The 19,167-nt window shown below is 41.2% G+C and overlaps 2 protein-coding genes across 2 annotated transcripts; both read right to left on the bottom strand.

The window, feature by feature from the left end:
• Positions 1-286: 286 nt before the first annotated feature.
• TXNDC12 (thioredoxin domain containing 12) lies at positions 287-18,492 on the bottom strand. The gene is made up of 7 exons (XM_016210864.2): positions 18,277-18,492; positions 11,287-11,347; positions 5,357-5,409; positions 4,487-4,560; positions 2,582-2,651; positions 1,807-1,890; positions 287-1,110 (listed from the first exon to the last, which is right to left on the bottom strand). Exons 1-7 carry the CDS (start codon positions 18,371-18,373, stop codon positions 1,031-1,033), a joined length of 519 nt encoding a protein of 172 aa, XP_016066350.2. The 5' UTR covers positions 18,374-18,492; the 3' UTR covers positions 287-1,030.
• KTI12 (KTI12 chromatin associated homolog) lies at positions 8,395-11,269 on the bottom strand. Its single transcript, XM_087820430.1, has one exon. The coding sequence runs from the start codon at positions 9,644-9,646 to the stop codon at positions 8,582-8,584; it is 1,065 nt and encodes a 354-aa protein (XP_087676556.1). The 5' UTR covers positions 9,647-11,269; the 3' UTR covers positions 8,395-8,581.
• Positions 18,493-19,167: the final 675 nt, after the last annotated feature.

Genomic DNA, 19,167 nt, shown 5'->3' on the forward strand with positions numbered 1-19,167 from the left:
TTTGGAAAGCAGGGAGAATGGATTGTAGGAGAGAATATTGGTAGTAGACAAATTAAGAGGCTATCACAGATAATAGAAACAGAAAAAGCCTGCCCTGTGCTAAAACAGTAATAGTGAGAATGGAGGGAATTCAGCTATTTAAAAAGTAGAAGAGATGAGCTCTGATTCCCATTTCAATGTAGATGGTACAGGAGCAGGAAAAGTCCTAGATTAGGCCAAGATTAGTTCTTTCTGATCTCCATCCCTCCCTCCATTCTCCAATAACAAAAAGGCCATCACAACACACTTCCTTTCAAAGTTTTATTAAAGTTTAATAGTACAAGTAATATTTTTTTAACCCCAGTACAAAAATAGTTGACAACTTGACAAAAATGGCTCTGCCTAGGACTTAAAGGTTTGAGTTTCTCCAACAGTAACAGGGAAAGCATGCCTCCAGCTGAGGCTGAGTCCAAGCACACAGCCATTCCTGCACACTCATGCGTGCAAACAGGGAAGCCCAAGCAGGAGAAGAGGAAGGAAGTTGCAGGGATTCAGGAGGAAGGCCAAGATTATTCCCAGGAAGAAAAGAGAAGAATCAGGCTGGTCTCCTCAGTGGGGGCAGAATTACTTATTTATATTTAGGATTTGTTGTTTGAAATGATAAGCAATTTCTGCCATTTTAACATTGTAGAAAAGATGCTCCTGGTCTCCTTCCACCACCAAGGTGAGTAAAGTGGAAGGAAATGGAAAAAGATTCAAATACTTAAGTGCGAGGAATAAACCTCCAAATGGCTCAAGTTGTGTGTCAAAAGGTACCATCCTTTACATTCAATAACAAATAGACTCTTAGGTCAGAGGGGCAGGAGAAGGATGTCAGCCACACGCTGCCGGATTCACAAACATGGAGACCAGCTTCCATTAGCAGAGCTCGTCCACAGTGAGAGTGCTCCTTCCCACGTAGGCAGGAGCAAGGTTTCCTGGTTGGTTTAATGGTTCTGAGCGATTCCTCAATATTTCCTCCCTGCTGCTCTCCTTCCAGAACACATTCGTGTTACAACTCATCTTCGAGATGCTTCCCTCTGTAGGCATCACCTGTCAGCCTTTCCTGAGCTTCCTTCATCCCCTGAACAACTGTGAAATAAAGGTTGGGCAGGGGGGATGAAGTAGATCTTTAATACTTGACATCTGACAACCAAAATAGATTGTTACGTTTTAGGAGAAATACGAGAGGAGCACGGGATCTGGACACAAGATCTAGCTCTGGATTTTAGCTCTGGGAAGTCATTTTACATCTTTAAATTTGTTTCCTCATCTATAAGATGAGGCAATGCTACTTACTTTGCACATGATTATTGCAAAAATTAAATGAGAATGGATAATAAAAGTGCTCTTTATAAAGCCTGAAGTGCTACAAAAATGTTAGTAGTTACTTCGGCTTACCCTCCAGGATTAGAGCTGAACCCATTATAGGCTATATGTGTTCACTTGACACCAGGAAAACACCCTCCTACCATCCCTGTTATATCTTTTGGATGAATGTTGCATTTATTTAATTTCCTGTTGAGCTTATAAGTGACTACCTCTGTGAGCCTCAGTTTTTCAGTTTCATATGGGTCAGTTAGCTCCCAACTAGATTGTAAGCAGTTAGGGAAGGAGCTCAGTCTTCTCTTCCTCTTATATTCTATACAGGATCTAGCCAAAAACCAGTCATGCAGGAGATGCTCAACTAACATGTTGAAATGAGTTTCCCATCATAGACCCTGCATATGGTTCATCCTAGTTAAATCTAGCCACAACCTTCCCTCCACTCTTTCAACATAACCATACCTTGCTCAGCATTGGTGTAGAAATATTTGTAGCTGGGGTTTCCATTCTCATTGATAATTTCAGGACGTACCTTGCCACTGGGATCTATTGTAGAGAAAATGGCACAGGGGTTGCAATAACTACGAGGTACTTCAAACACTATATGGTACACTAGGCCTTCTGGAAAATGAGACCTGCCCATCTTTGCAGCCCACTATCTCACTACCCTACTCCTCGTGTTTTATGTTGTAATCACAATGAAATGCAGTTTCTTGAACACAACACCCCTCCCCATGTCTTGGCATGTGCTGTTCCCTCTTCCTGATATGTTCCTTTTCTGTCTGACAATGATGGGATCCTATGTTTATCTGTAGCCCCCACAGAATCTAGCAAAATGCTGAATAAAGATTAGGTAGTCATTAAGTATCTTTTATAAATTGTTCATAGGAAGACATTTGTCTGGTTATGACTCCATTGCCTCTGCTGCACTATGGTGTCAAGGGTATGAATTGTGGCTTATCTGTGTCCCTGTAGTGCCTCACATAGTGCTTGACTTATAGCTGATGCACAAATGATTGATTGAATAAATGATCAGTACTGTCATTGCTCATAAAAGCAGCTAGTTAATGAGAAAAGCTTCTTCAGACTTAAAGTTCTGGCACTCAGAACTCTCCCCTCTCTCTTGAAACTGGTTTGTTGTTTTTAGCCATCTCAGTATAGTTTCTGTATAGTTCAGTATAGTTCATTTCTCTCTCCTTCCAATCATGGATCCCCAGATTAAGATCTTTCACCTTACCCAGGAAAAGAATTCGTGGAATATAACCCCCATCAGGGCTGTAATCTTCATCCTTGGGCTCTTCTTCATCCTATTAAGTATAAACCTTAAGTCAGATCATGTCCCCTTTCTCCTCAAATCCTTTCAGTGGCTTCTCCTCTCACTCAGGGTAAAACCCTCAAAAGTCCTTGCAGTGGTCTAAGAGGCCCTACATGATCTGCCACCTGGGCACTTCTCTAACATCATGTCCTACCCCTAGGCCAGACTATTTCAAGCACACTGCTTGCTGTTACCATCATTAAACAAGCCAGGCGTGCTTCTAACTCAGGCTTCTGTACTTGGTTTTACCCTCTGCCTGGACACACTTCCCCCATTATCCTTATAGTTCACTCCCTTTTCTGCTTCAAATCTTTGCTCAAATGTCACCTTCTTTGATAACCATCTTTGCAAACTATCCCCTTCACCCTTCATTTTTAGCTATAGCACTTACCACCCTATGAAATTTGTCTGTCTCCCCATATTCAAGTCCCCATAGGTAATTTCAATGAGGGCAAAAAATTTTTTGTTCTTTGTCGATTCCCAAAACATCACTGACTTGTGCATAGTATTTCTTTCTTTTCTTTTTTAATGTATCTTTATTGATTTCAGAGAGAGGAAGGGAGAGGGGGAGAGATAGAAACATCAATGAGAGAGTCATTATTGATCAGCTGCCTCCTGCATACCCCGACTGGGGATTGAGCCCACTACCCTGGCATGTGCCCTGACTGAGAATCAAACCGTGATATCCTGGATCGTAGGTCGATGCTCAACTGCCGAGCCACACCCAGCCAGGTGTGCATAGTATTTCTTGAATGCATGAATTACTGAGAACTACATTTCAGCTACAATTGTGGAGTTATAGTCCTCCCAGGAGATATGACCACACAATCAGCTTTCTTTTTAAAAATCTCTGAGGTTGAAGAATGCTCACTGAAGGCATTTCTGTCCTTTGAGAGGTGGTTCTAACTTGCCATAGAAAGTGGCAAGGAGTTCATATGCATAGCAATCAATAGTAATTTTGTCATTTATGGTGTAGTCCCCATTTCAGAAATTAAATGGGGTTATTTCTTCAGTTAATATAACTTTGCTTTGAGTGAGGTGTATCAGCATTCAGCTACCCACAAGCTATATAAATAATCCCTTCGCTGCCTCAACATGAACTGTTAATATGTTTAGAAAATTTCCAGTACTATGTTTAAGTAAACCTTATTTTACAGAAATTTAGGGCTCGAGGTATCATCATAGAGCATCCAAACATGCCACATTTGAAGAGTATAGTGTATAAGGCAGCATAGGTAGGCTATAGTACCTATTCTTATCATGTACTAGGCTCTATGATCTTGACTAAGTCACCTCCTTCAGGCAGAAGGTGTTCTTTCTGTAAAATGGGCATAGTAGAAATGGCCTAAAAAGCCCTTCTAACTCTTAAGATCTGATATTCTGATTTGGGAATCCAAGACCTCTAGTCTATGTGAAGTACATAAGGGATATCTATTCAAGAAACAAGAAGGCTGTACATACAAGCCCAGGACAGAGCCGGCTTTCAACTGAGTCGCATTTTGCAGGAACTTGCGGCCTGTACGTGGGACTATCCCTTAGATTAGCTCTACAAAGATGTAAAAACATGTCATAATCGTGGACTAAGAGCAAAGGGACCTTAAAATTCAGTCATCTTATCCAATCCCACCTATCCTACTCCTCCCACAAGTGGAGGCTGGATAGCTTTGTATCATATCTGACACAAGACTAAGTGTAAAGGGTCAAGAGAAAAATACATACATATAAGCAGTCAACTCTGCTAAATAATATTCTATACTACTAGTAATGGTAATTCTAAAAGAGTGAAGACTTAAGATATAACAGAAAGGAGAAACTCTGAAGTCTTACCTCAAGATTTACCATAATAAAATTATGGGCAAGTTCTGAAATTTCTGTAGATTCAGCAAATTTGGGCTTTAAAGCTAGGGAGAAGAAAAGATTTTGGAATAGAAAAAAACATTGTTATATCGGAACTCTAATCTGCTGAGCTGATTCATATAACTAACCCTTAAATCAAGACACCTGAATTCTGGTCCTGCTTCTGCCACTTACTTGCATAGCTATGTGACCTTGAGCGATTGACTTCACTTCTCTAAAGCTTTTACCTCATTTATAAAATATAAATAATGGTATGTAAATGAAAAAATTATTACTATTTGCTTTTTTACACATTTCAGTAACTTCTATTGAAGTAATAGACAATAGAGTAACAATGCCACTAATGTGTGTGTGTGTATACTGTTAACTATTTACACAACATTTTATATTCCTTTTCCAACTATGCTTTTATTAAGTATAGTTGGAACAACTATACTTAATAGTTAACAAAAAAAGAAAAAAGTCTGACTTGGAAGTGGCAGGGTGGTACAGCAGAAAAAAATACATGCTACAAAGTAAAATAACCTTGGGTTCTAATTTGGTTCTCATGTCCTCCAGGAAGACTTTCCTAAAATTCTCATGTCTCTGTACATTTTAGCTTCCGCTAACATTTACTGTCCACATAACTACTGTAGCACTTAATCTCATACTCATCTTAATTGCCTCACCCTTAACCCCCCTGCAAATATAATTGCAAATTTCTTGGAAGCAGGGAATCTATGTCATATATTTTTTTGGTACTCCTTAAAGCAATCAGCAGTCACTGGGTCAAAGTTGCTGCTCCTATTTTTAAATGCTAATATTTCAGAATACATCTGAGGTTTGATCATCTGCACTTACCTTTGCAAGCTCCACACCAGGATTTATGGATAATCACCATCAGGGGCAGTCCACTTAAAAACAAAACAAAAAAATTATAATCTAGCAATTTCACTTCTTGATATCCTAATAAAAATGACCGATTTATGAAGACAAAGATTAACATACATTCATGTAGTATGATTTCAACTGGGAACATTTTAAGATAACCTATTCAATAACAGATTATTATAACAAAATTATTGATAAATTCTGACATTCCTGTTAATCCTGAAAATTTGGGCTTTAAAGCTAGAGAGAAAAGACTGTAGAAAACATCAAATTTAAATGTTAAGATGATATAACCATTGAAAATGTTAATAAAAACTTCCAGTGGTATAATGTTAAATTAAAAACTAGAATATAAAATTATTATCTATAATTTGGTTTTAATTACACAAATATGTACAGAAGAAAGAGCCCAAAGGAAATGTACCAAAACATAATAGCAGTCATCCCTGGATAATGGGATTGTGGATTTTACTATACTTCTATTTTTCTACAATTAAATGTAATTTTTATAATCAGGGAGGAAAAAAGCTTTTCTTTTTTAAAATAATGAGTGACATATTCCACCTGAACCAGTCTTGGCCAGATGAAGCTCTTTAAGTTTCCAAGGTTCAAATGACAATTTGTAGGAGGGTCCTAGGTAAGCAGCCATCATCCAACCACCATGTCACCACAACATCATTTACTGTATAACACTGTATTTACTACACTGAACTGTATTTATTTACCTATCTCCTCCCACCAGACATGGATCCTCAAGGAACTCTTAGCTGTTTCTATATCCCCTACAGCTGGCATATAAAATCACAGAGATAGCCAACAGGTATATAGCATTTACTATGCACTGTTCTAAATATTCATAATTAATCTAATTAATTTAATAAGTGTCAAATGAATTGTGACAGATTTCTTGCTCTAGTACTTGTAAAAGCTTATAAATAAAATGAGCGGGGCAAGCATAGGTGACAAATGGGATCCAGATAACTATAATAATAGCCAAAATGTACTGAACTTTTATTATAAAACATGGTGCTATGTGCTTTATATGCATTATCTAATTTAAATCCTTACAATAATCCTAAGAGATACTATTAATGGTTTCATAATAGGAATGAGAAAACTGAGACTCTGAAGACATTAAATATTTGGCCACATAAAATCTAGGTTCTACAACTTACTAATTTGTAAGTCTAACTCCAAAACCAATGTTCTTTCTGACCTGTATAGTCTACTTCAATTTAGAATGGCAATCTAGAATTCATGGGTTTATACCAAACTCAACCAATTATCAACTAACTTAGAATCAGAGAATTAAGGTTGGAAAAGGACTTTTCTTAGTCCAAACCTCCATTTCATGCAGGAATCAGAGACAAAAGGTGATCCAGACTGCCTAGTGAGCAAGAAAAACATCACCACCCAAGGAGACCCATCCTTTTATCATGTCCATGCACTTACAGAGAAATTTGTTTTGCTCTTTCTTTTCTCCCAAACTGCTGTTCAGTCTTCTAGAGCAGAGGTCAGCAAATTATAATCAGCAGACCTAATGAAGTCCACTGCCTACTTCTGTAGAGCTGTGATACAAATGTTTTTTACATTTTTAAATGGCTGAAACGAGTCTAAAGAATAGTCCCTTGTAAGATGTTAGAATTAAATATAATTCACATTTCAGTGTACACTGTTCTGTTAAAATGCACTGAAACTTTTTTTTCCTTTTAATCTTCACACAAGGACATGTATATTGATTTTCTTTTTTTAGAAAGGGAGAAACATCGATTGGCTACCTCTCATATGCACCCAAACTGGGGTTGAACCCACAACCTAGGCATGTGTTCCGATGAGAAATTGAACCTAAGACCTCTTCGTGCACCAGGTGATGATCTAACCAACTGAGCCACACTGGCCAGTGCTCATTTTTATACTTACTATCACTGCTTTTGTGTTACAATGGCAAAGCTGATACGCTGCAAAAGAGACGCTATGGTCCACAAAGCCTAAAAATATTTACTATTTGGCCCTTTGCTGACCCTTGTTCTAAAGTGACAGTTCACATATTAATCCCTCTGTGAAGCCTTTGGAAATCCACCTTCTCTCAACAGCTAATTAATCCTTTCCTCTTCTGGGATCCCAAAGCATTCTGTGATCACCCTCTAACTACCAGCCGCTTTTATCCTGTAATCATCTGTTTAGTTGTGTTTCTCAACAAACTATTAACTTCTCAAGGGCAAAGATTACCTAATTCACCTTAGAAAAATGACACACACTGGTAAGATAGGAACCTAGTTTGTTTAATGAAATCAATGGAAGAATGAAAGACAAACTTAAAGTGACATTTGCCTTGAAACAGAATGAAGTACAAGTTACAGAAGTTAAAATCACTCTAGATTAGAACCAAATATCTCATCTCTTACTAAGCACTATCGAAGGACTATTTCAGTCAAAGGCACAGCAGTAATATATAGGGGTTGGCAAAAGTAGGTTTACAGTTTGTATGAAAAAGAATACAATAATAAATAACACAAGAACAAAGTTTTGCATACTCATAACTGTAAACCTACTTGTGCCCACCCCTGTATGTATATGTAAAATGTTACATTAAATAAATTACATGAAGAACATTGTTACATTAAGTGAAAGATTCCAGCCCACTCTCTTCTTCTAAAAGATTTTATTAAATGAAATAATCTAGTGGTTATGTATTTTACTTCCACTAGAACCAAAGTTTCCCAAGGAGAGAAACCAGTAAATATTTCTGTGATCCCAGGCCCCAGGATAGAGACTAGCAGAAAGTTTAAGTACACTACTCAAAAAACTATTTGTGATATGAAAGAAGGGCCAGTGCAGATGCAGAACTGTGCCATCTTCAGTCTCTGTTCATAATTGTTTTAAAACAATTCATCCAGTCTGCTTTCCCACAATTCTGATGTGGGAAATCAATTGAGTGGAACCCAATCTAAGCAAGCCTTGTCCACCTGAGCTTTGTCCCCTGGAGAAATTTGCCAAAATCCTTCTTTCTAGTCTCAGAGTATGCTCTAAACTCAAGGCCTGGTACACAGGCACTCTGCAGAGTGTGAATCAGTCACAATAACTCTAGTACCACACATCAATACACTCTGCAGACCTTCAGATTATTCTTCCCAGAGAAATATAGTGCAGCAGAGGTTAGACAAGGAGCCATGGCTTTCCCCCAAACCCCTCTGGTTAGAGCAGGCTCTGGTTCAGATACTGTAGAAACATGTTGGCCAGTTGAGGGAGGTTCTCATTGTTGGGATGCATTTTGGTGTAGGAAATAAACTGGCGTCGGAGGCGACTCAGTTCTGCCATGGACAAAGGCCGGGTAAACCGAAGGTGCTCCGTGGTCCCAGGAAGTTTAAGTAAGTCTCCGGGGACTGCGCTCTTCTGCGCTTCCATCAGTCCTGCCAACACCTGGCTGGTTACCTGATCCAACTGGTGGAGAAAACTGCCAGAGGCAAGGGGCTGGGATTGGGTAGACTGATGGGGTGGAGGAGCCCGGTTCTCAAAAAGGGCTGCCCGGATCTCTGCCAGGGGCAACGGCTCCTCTAAATCCACCAAGGTGAACAGGGGTCTGTCCCAGCGGTTCCGAGAGTCGGGAGCCTCGAAGCGCAGCATTAGGGCCTCCAGAAGTTCAGGAGGGTAAAAGGCACTGGACACATGCTTTGCAGATTTCTCGAATTCCGGAATCTCGAGAGCTGGAAGATCTGGCGCCCTGGTTTCCTCCCGCTCCAGTTCCTTAGGTACGTGCGCCTGGGCTCTCCCGTTTACTACCGAGTGCACTGCTTGCGGTTCCCTAAGGACACCGGTGCCCGCTGCCAGAGGCCTCCCTCCCTCTTCAGCGCGCGGCCGCCAACTCACACTGACGTTCCGGCCCCGGTTCTCCTCCGCATCCGCCACCCGAGGTCCCGCGCTCAGACAGCCTGGCCGTAGGCAGTAGACCAGGCACAGCGGGGTGCGCGCCGCCCGCGCCAGGCAGTAGAGCTCGTAGCGGAAGCCCTTAATGTAATTAAGGGAGTCTAGGATGACCACGTCGTGACGACTCAGACGCCGCTCCACCGCGGCGCGCAGGGCCCCACGCAGCGCCTTCTCACGGGCCGAATCGCCGTACACCGTCGCGTCCTCCGCGCCCAGCACGGCCGCGTCGTCCACCACGTACACCGCGTGGCCCTCAGCCGCCAGCGCCCCGCGGAGCTCCTCTGCGCGTCGGCTTTTGCCGGAGCACGGCAGCCCACAAAACACCACAAGCGGCATCCTCCGAGGGAGCGGCCATGCGCAAACGTGCGTCAACTTCCTGGTTGTCGGTGTGTCCGATGCAAACCGGAAGTGCAAACTGAACTTCCGGCACCCCTTGACTCTTAAAGGACCTCTTGTTGCTACGGAAACGGGAGTTCCAACCAACTAGACCGCGGTCCTCTTTAAGAAAGGAGATGGAGACTAGAACGGCATCATTTATTTATGTAAAATGTTATAGGCCTCAGGGGAATGTTATTACCCTGCGGCCGAAGACTTTAGCCATTCATTTCTAATGGGGCCTTAACGTTAAATATTGCAAAAACAATGAGAACTATATTTAGCATAGACAATTTACAAATGCTAGTTCCCTTCATTCCTTACACCCAGTGATTCTCAGTAAACCATTTCAATCACTCAACATCTCCATGTTTTGGGATTCTGAGATGAACATAAAACAGTTACCCCTCAGGTGATCAAGGATCCGAATGGGAAGAGTCAGGCACCCACAAGCAGAATAATATATACCATAATGGATGGTGGATGGACGGATGCTGGGTTGTAACAGTACAGAAAAGAAAAACAAACTGTCCAGGAAAATCATTGAAGATTTTATCTAGAAATAGTCATTTGATTTAGAACTCGAAAAATGAATAGGAACTTTTTTCCTGGGTAAGGTTGCCAGAAAAAATACAGGATGCCTACTTAAATTTGAATGTCAGAGATAAACAACCAAAAAATGTTTTTAATATAAATATGTCTCAAACATTACATGGGGCATATTTAAAATTATTGTTTACCCTAAATTAAAATTTAACTGGGCATCTTTTATTTTTATTTGCTAAATCTGGCAACCCTACTCCAGATTCAGAAGGTCTGAGACTCAGAACCATGAAGCTGTAGGATCTGTTCCAGCAAAAGCAAGCACTACAGTTTGCAGAAGTGAGAGTGTTTCTGTGCAAGTATAAGTGTGTATAAGGTAGGTGCACATATGTATATTGGGTCTTTGTATTTCTCCAGAAAAATAAAGTAGAGAACACTGAAGTCTTGGCTCTGCCACTTACTAGCTGTGTAAACTATTGTCAAGTTATTTAACCATTTGTATCTCAATTTCCTCTCCTGTATAACAATTCTTATTTCACAGGCTGAACCAACCTTAGAGTTTGTGAGGATTAAATAAATTAATGCATACAAAGCACTTCCCTCCTCTGCTCTGCCTTTTTCTCCCCTTTTGTATCAGTTGTCTGTGCACAGACTTGGAACTTGAGACTACCCAACTTGAGACTAGCAGGCAGTATGGTTTACTGGTTGAGTGTAGGCTCTGAAGCCAGAATGCCTGTGTCTGAATCGTGGCTTCTCCACTTACTAGCTGTGTGATCTTGGGCAAGTTACTTAAATGCTCTGTGCCTTAGTTTTCTTATCTCCAAAATGAAAATAACAACAATACCCACCTCAAAAGAGTTATTATGAGAAATAAACAAGCTAATTCACATAATTCAAGGTCTGGTACATAGTAATCACTTAATAGATGTTAGATAGTATTACTGTTGTTATTAGGCAACTACTCAGTTCTTGCTCTGCTTTGGCATGCACTTCACATGCTAAATTGATGTCTGAAAAGTGTTTTACCACTCTAAATAACCGAAACCCATATCTTATACCTGGCAGCTGCTTCTCTCTTCCCATCTTCTAGTGTCCTCCAATGAATGTGATCTCCAAAACCTAGAAGAAAAGAGTCTTATAAACATTCACTCACGAACAAAGAGGAAAGACCCAAGAAAGAAGTGTAGCATGTTCACCCATAAAAAGGCTTTCCTCTGTCAAGAGCACGGTGTTCAAGTACCAGTTCTGCCACTTTCTGGGTATATGGGACCATGGACTGCCCCCATACCTCAAGCTTCACTTTTCAGACATGTAACATGGAGATAGCATTGCCTACTCATAGTTTTTAAGGAGATTAAATAATGTTTGTAAAATGTTTTGTAACCTAACAGAGTATGCAAATAATACTATCACAATAAATCATTACTATTTGAAGACAATACAGCAATATAGCTTTAGAGTCTAAAGACATGGGTGTGGACTCTACTTCCTATTAATTTTGAATTTTGAGAATAGAGTAAGCTCTCCAAGTCCCAATTTCTTCACCTGTAAAATCAAGATAATAATACCTACCTCCAAGTATTGGTGTAAGGATTAAATGAGGTAATATTTTTAAAGCTTTTCTTGTTTTTATTCTCAACACTTCAGCCAGAGTGATATTTTGAAATCACGTCTCTGCCTGGCCACTGTGTCTCAGCAGTTGAGCACTGACCTATCACCCGGAGGATCCTGATTTGATTCTCGTTAAGGGCACATGTCCTGGTTGCAGGGTCTATCCCCAGTGGGGGCGTGCGGGAGGCAGCAGATCAATGACTCTCATCATTGATGTTTCTCTCTCTCCCTTGAAATCAATAAAAACAGCTTTCATAAGCACTGCTCCTTTTGCCTTTCCTTCCACCTTCACCTCCAATTCATTTTTCAGGTATAAACCTAGAGGGCATTTCTTCTGGTAAATCTTCCCTGATTCCCAAAGCACCCTGTTCTTGCCCCACAACCGCACTTCCCAGGCTGAACTGTAAATGTTGGTTGTGGTCTCCCTCACCCCAAAGGGAATTTCCTAAGGGCTGGGACCGTATCTGTCTTATTCCCTCCTGTTTCCCTAGCATTTAGTACTAAACATGGCCAACGTAAGTGCTCTATAAAGTATTTATTGAGTAAATGAGTCTTATTTCAGCCATAACATAAATGAGTTCATTTTACATCTGGAAAATGTTAGTGATCATAATAATGCTAGCTGTTATTTATTGATCACCTTATATATGCCTGGCACACCACATGTGTTAACTCATTTAAATTTGGCAATAATTTACAATAGTCCTTTTACTTAACTTCTGTTTTCTCATCATTAAAATTAGTATAAACAATCAGTAAATGGCAGCTGTTGAGACATCTGGGCCTCAGAGAAGTTACATAACCTGTACCAGTTCACATAGCTGGTAAATGGCCAACCTGAGATTTAAACTTCAGTTTTATGACTTTTCAATTACTATGCTGTCTCCCAGCCTTTCTTTCCCAGAAATAAATTCAAGTTTCCATCAGTGTTAACACAAAGAAATAAATACCTCATTCAGATTAGCATATAGGGGCAGAATCCAAATTTACCACCATCCCTTTTCACTCCCAAAAGCATGGGCTGCTGGCTAAAAGAAAATGTGTAACTTGCTTAGGGCCCAAAGTCTAATCCTGAAGAGTGAAAGATTAAGTGAGAGTGAAACTGGGAGGAAGTTCAGAAGAACTAGAAGGAACCTAATGTGATCCCCATCATTCTACTTGTCAATACCTAAACTCAGGCAACTTAATCCTGCTCTGGCAGGATGCCCGACTAGACAGTCCTAGAGGGATATCCACCTACAAAACAATGAAATCCTAGATAAAATGGACTTTCAAATGTACCCCCAGTAATAAACATGTACACAAAGCTAAAACTAGATGAGGAACAGTGAGTAACAACTAAAAGGTAAGTCTGACCTGAAAGCAAATGTCCATTATGCAAAATGGAGGAGACAACCCTGAGACTCCATATTAAAAAGACTATAGTGATTTCACATCAACAGTACCCCTGGTTTCCAGATTAATCAAATGCCAAACCTGTCTAGAGAAAAGCAGTCCCCACTTTAGGCCTTCAGGATAGACAATGGTGAACAACTATTTATGAGCTCACAATCATAGATACCCAAATGTGTAAAAAAGCATGTCCAGTCCCAGTCAGCATGGCTTAGTGGTTGGGCATCGACCTGTGATCCAGGAGATCGAGGTTCGATACCTGGTCAGGGCACATGCCAGGGTTTCGGGCTCGATCCCCATCAGGGGGCCTGCAGGAGGCAGCCAATCAATGACTCTCTAATCATTGATGTTTCTCTCTCTCTCTTCCTTTTACTCCCTCTCTCTCTGAAAAGCAATGGAAAAAATATCCTTGGTGAGGATTAAAAGAGCACCTATAACAGAAGTACTTACAAAAGTCAAAATGTCAGCCAAAAGAAAGCGAGGGAAGCTAGATTAATATCAGGTAAAATAAAATTTCTCCATAAACTTGGGCTACTCAGAAGCTAGCTGACAAAACTTACAGTCACAGGAGGTTATTACTAAGAAAGTCCCTCAGGCAGTGCAGTTCAATAGAACTTTCTGCAGTGATAGACATGTTCTACACCTGCACTATTCAATGTGGTAACCACAAGCCACAAGTGGCTGGTGAGTACCTGAAATGTACTAATGCAACTGAGGAGCTAAATTTTTAATTATATTTAATTTTAATTAATTTAAAATTTAAGAGTGACTCTTGGCGAGTGCTACTCTATTGAACAGCTCAAACATAAGAGATCGATTAGTCCAATCCTCTCATATTACAAAGGCCTAGAAAAGTGCAGAGCACCCAAGACCACAAATGAAGCCACAACCAGAATGGAGGTCTCTTGATTCCTAGTTAACAAGCTTTTCTGGTATCCCAACAGTTCTTTAGTCACCTTACCGCATTAGCCCTAAGAATAAGTCTACAGGTGTAATTTGAAATAGTTCACTACATGTATAAAATTTCTTTGAAAATTCATATAAAAAGTGACTGGAATTTTTCATAATAGGAATAATAACCACCATTACTTTTTGAGTTCTTACTTTATGTGATAATTATAATAACAGAATGATAACAATAACAATGATTAACATTCATATGGCATTTATTAAGTGCTAGGCACAGTTTTGCGTGCTCTTACAGGTACTAACTTATTTAATCTTCACAATAAACTTATGAGGTAGAAACTCTATCCCCAATTTACAAATACAGAAGCTAAAGTTAAATAGCTTGCTCAAGGTTACACTGCCAGTAAGTGGAAGCTGGGATTATAATCTAGGTGATGGAGTTCCAGAGTCTGTAGTTTACTCACAACACTTTACTGCCTCTTTAGCAAAGATTAAATGAATAAATGAATGAAGGAATGTGGCTGCACCAAAGCAGAACGAAAATATTGCCTTCAGATCTGGAAAACCTAGGTCCTTTTGTTTCTCTTCAAAAATAACTTGAAAGGGTATAGTGTTTATCTTGTTACTAAAATCACCTGCTCCCAGACACCACCCACACTCACACCCATGCCAAAGTGGAACATCTGAAGAGTCCAGTTTCCTAAAGTGTCACCTGCACAGCCACTTAATTTATGCCAGTTATCTGCAAAGTGAGCTGAAGGCTTCCACGTCAGCAACTCCTTCCCTAAAAACATTAATTTTTAAAAAAAGAGAGGAAAAAAAGGAAAGTGACTATTTCTAAACACAGCATTTACATCAGACTTCCCAAGCTCTTCATCCTAAAATTATTTTCATGAGTGTAAACTAAAGACATCAGACAAGTATTATCCACCCCCTCCCAGCTGATAAAAGGTCAAGTGTCAGAACTGGCAGTCAAGCCTCTAAAACAGGGAACACTGTACCTGAGAGGTAGAATAACATAGTAGCTAAATAAAGTCTGTCTGCAAACAGACCTGGATTGGAATTCTAGTTCAGCCACTTACTGTTTCCACAAATGCAAAACAGGGTTAACAAAAATATCTATTCCATAGGGTTGTTGTGAATGTGAATATGACACAATGCAGAATGTAAACACTCCATATGTCAGTGCCTAATTTTTATCCTGAAGACTTAACTATCATCCATTTCTGTTTCAGGAGATGAGCACATAAACCGCCCCCACCGACAACTTTCTCATTTCTCCTTTAGTCTTCAAAGGAGTTTCTGCACTCAGAGGCAGGGGTGGTGTACTTGTTAAGAGCACTGGTTGTGGAATTTGTAGCCCAGCTAGCCCACTTACTAGCTTTGTGACTCCTGTGCCCCATTTTAGGTTCTTTATCTGTGAAATGGTGATGATAATAATATTATCCATTTCAAAAGGTTACTATGAGGATTAAACCAACCAATATGTGAAAAATGCACAGAGCAGTGCCTGGAATATAGCAATCTACAGTAAATGTTAGTCATTACACTTTTCCACATAGGTAATCTAGTCCAAATTTTTAGCACATGGAGAATAACAAAATTATTTTAGAACTCTAGAATGTTAGAGCTGGAAGAACTCTTAGGAATCATTTCTAGTCTAAGTCTCTTATTTAATAAATGGTCCCCAGGCAAAACCACAGCTGACTATACGGTCTGACCAGGATTAAAACACAGGCCTCATGATTCCTATCCAGTGTTCACACCATACCACTGTGCTGCCTCTTCTTACCGAAAACAAACCACCAGGCCATCTTCTGGAAACAGCTAGAACTACTTACATATCTGGGAAGAAATCATACTCGTTAAGATTTTCATGAACTGCTTCAGGTAGCACTTTTTCAAGAGGTGGGGTGGGTGGGCTATAATTTATTTCCCAAGAATCCATACCCAAGAAATACAAAAAATGAAAGTATGAAATATTATTAATTCCATTCAGGAAAAATTCAATATTCTTTGGGAAGACATAATAATAAACATTAACTAAATACTTTCTAAATTCGTAACACAATATTAAGAGCCTTTTGTTTTTTTAATTTAATCATCACATACAGTCCCCTTGCCTCAAGTTGCTCTCCTATGTGCTCCTGGTTACCTGGTGTTCCCTGCTCACAGTACATATCACAGTGTCATGCAATTGCCTGCTTACTTGTATTGATTAATCTTTAGACTACCTCCCATTCCACATGCTCTTACAGTAAGAATTCAACATTCCCCCGTGCAGGGGGAGGGGGAGGTTAATGTCATTCCCCCTTGAACAGGCCCAGACAGAGTATAGTGGAAGTTATGCTGTGTGACTTGTAAAGATAGATAAAAATGCTATGCATTTCCACCTTGTTCTTTTGAGGCACTCACGCTTGAAATCCAGCTGTCTTACTGTGAGGAGGCCCACACTAGCCCATGAAGAAAGGCCACATGGAGAAGTAACCAGCTCAGCTGAGGCTCCAGACATCACAGAACAGAGTAATACACCTTCCCCACTGTGCCTTGCTTGAATTCCTGACCCACAGAATCGTGAACATAATAAAATGATTTCTTTATGCCACTAAATTTTGGGGTGGTTTGTTACACAGCAATGATAACTGGAATAACCACAAGAGCTTCATGTTTAACAAGGACTAAAAATACTGAATACATGACTCCTAGGGATTGCCTACACCTAACAGCAACTGGAACACAGTGAATTATTTGGTGATGTCTGAGGTAGTTATTAGCATGCCCACTTTTGCAGATGAGAAACGAAGCTTTGAGAAGTTAAGCAACTTGCCCTAGGCCTCTTAGCTGGTAGGTGGCAGAATAAATTGAAACTCAGATCAAAACTCACACTTCTAACACTACACTTCTGTCTCCCTTGGTACTTGCGATTTTATGCTAAATATACAGTAATTTGTTTTTAAACGGGGTTGTCAATATTTAAACCATTCTGGCCCAGTAGAATTCACGATGCAGTTTCATCACTGAGATGGAAACCCATATATCACCTCCTGGGAGAACATTCCCTGACCTTCCTCATTCAAGTAATGCCAGCTCCCTCATCCTTTCCAGCTTTTCTACTCCATCTCAGTTTCATTTTCTTTCCAGCACTTATCCCTAGCTGAAACTGTCTTACTAACTTCTTCATGTGCCTACTCTCTGTCTCTCTGAGCTGAATATAAGCTTGTGAGAATAGGAGTGCCCAAGACAGCGCCTGGAATATGGTTAGGTGATCAAAAATTATTTACTGAATTAAGGAGTGACTGTATTCAGGCACAGTGACTGTCCACCCAATCTTATCACACACCAATAAGTGAACAAATAGGTAGGATAAGAGAAAATAGAATTTAAAACAGCAGAACTGCAGCAGAGTAATTCCACACAGTAAGGCCAGTACAAAAAAATGTAAGGGGAGGGGAATCTATGCTACCACTCACCCACTTAGAAAAGCATAAACCCTGAGTTCAAATGAAGATGTAGGTAATGGGATGGAGTAGGGAGGTCACATCTCCTATCCTCTATTCATAGCCACTGTCTCCTCAGTTCTCACAAACAATTCAGTTTCTTTCCACACGCTGACTGAACCACAGGAGGGACAACTGCTGGTCGCCCCTCTAACTTTAGACCTTCTACCCTCTTTTAGCTCTTCCTTTTGCGCCAGTCACCATGGGATGCAGGACAAGGAGGCCGCAGTAACCTGACTTTTCCGGAAAAGAGGTAAATTGGGGAATCTTCAGACCCAGGGCAAGGCTCTCTGCATATGCAGGTCCCCACAGGCCCTATTTCTCCCAGCAGTAAAGGTGACTGTTCCTTGAGGACCTACTAAGTGCTAAGCACTGTGCTGGGCTCCTCAACATGCTTTTTCTAATTTAAGGACCATTCCTTACCCCAACCCAAGAACAACTTCCCCATCACATCATTCCCTAGACCCGCTACTCCCTACCCCAAGAAATCTTCAAACTTCAGGAGCAGTTGGAGAGGGTGAAAAGGAATCTGGCGTCACCTAAGAGAGAATGGGGGGGGGGGTATGTTGAGAAGAGAAGAGGGTTGTGTTGGGCTGGGACCCAGGAAAAGTAAAGATTAAGATAAAAACGCGGTCTGACCCTTTCCAAGCCCAGAATATCCATCAGAAGAGATGACCAGGAGCAGGAAACTGAAGCCCAGCAAACAGCTGGCCCCGAGGCGAGGCCGCAGCTCCATGGCGGTAAGTGCGCGGGGCACCCGGCAGAGCAGACGCGGGGCCGCAGTCCTAGCAGGAGGTCCGCGCCGTTCCCCGAGCGCCGCTCGACCCAACCCCTGCCTTCCCAGATTTTTTTTTCCTTTTCTTCCCCTTAACCCTGAAGGAAGTGATGTTAAACGGATGTGGGTGGTGCCTCCGGGGTCCGGCTTGGGACCGATTGAGCTTAAAGGTGCAGATCACGTAGAAGGGTTGGCGTGTTGCTCTCCAACGCTAGTTGCTTCCCCCTCCCCGCCCCGATTCTGAAGGTTCGGTGGGAGGACCGAGAGGGGAAAGGTGGGCGGAGAGCGTGCGGGGCCGGGAGGAGGCTTCGGAGAACCGTTGCTGGCGGCGAGTGCCAGCCCGCGAGCCCCGCCCCCCAGAACCGCTGCACTTAATGTTAACAACACCAATTATTGATCGGTGAAGTCAGCCGCTCCGAACAGTGGGCGGGTTGCCCGTTGGCCTTGGATCCCGCTTCCCCCGCCGCAAATATACAAGACTCGACTGTCGGGCTTCATTCTTAGGTTCCGGCTTAGGTCTCCAGGAGACCTGGCAAACCTGTTCTGTGGGACATGGTCTCGGTGCCTCGAAAGAATGCCTCTTCTTGCTGGAGTAGAAGCGCTGGACCTTATTTTCCTTGCAACCGCAATTCGTCCACTCAGGGATTATGCAATTAACTAATAATGCCAGCTCCGAGAAAACCCGAACTTGGTATCTGTTATTGCAAAACTGACCTAGCTCTTTAGGGAACCAGGACAGAAGTCACTGCAGGCAT

The sequence above is a fragment of the Miniopterus natalensis genome, chromosome 9 (assembly GCF_054644295.1).
Source record: "Miniopterus natalensis isolate mMinNat1 chromosome 9, mMinNat1.hap1, whole genome shotgun sequence".
Lineage (NCBI taxonomy): Eukaryota > Metazoa > Chordata > Mammalia > Chiroptera > Miniopteridae > Miniopterus > Miniopterus natalensis.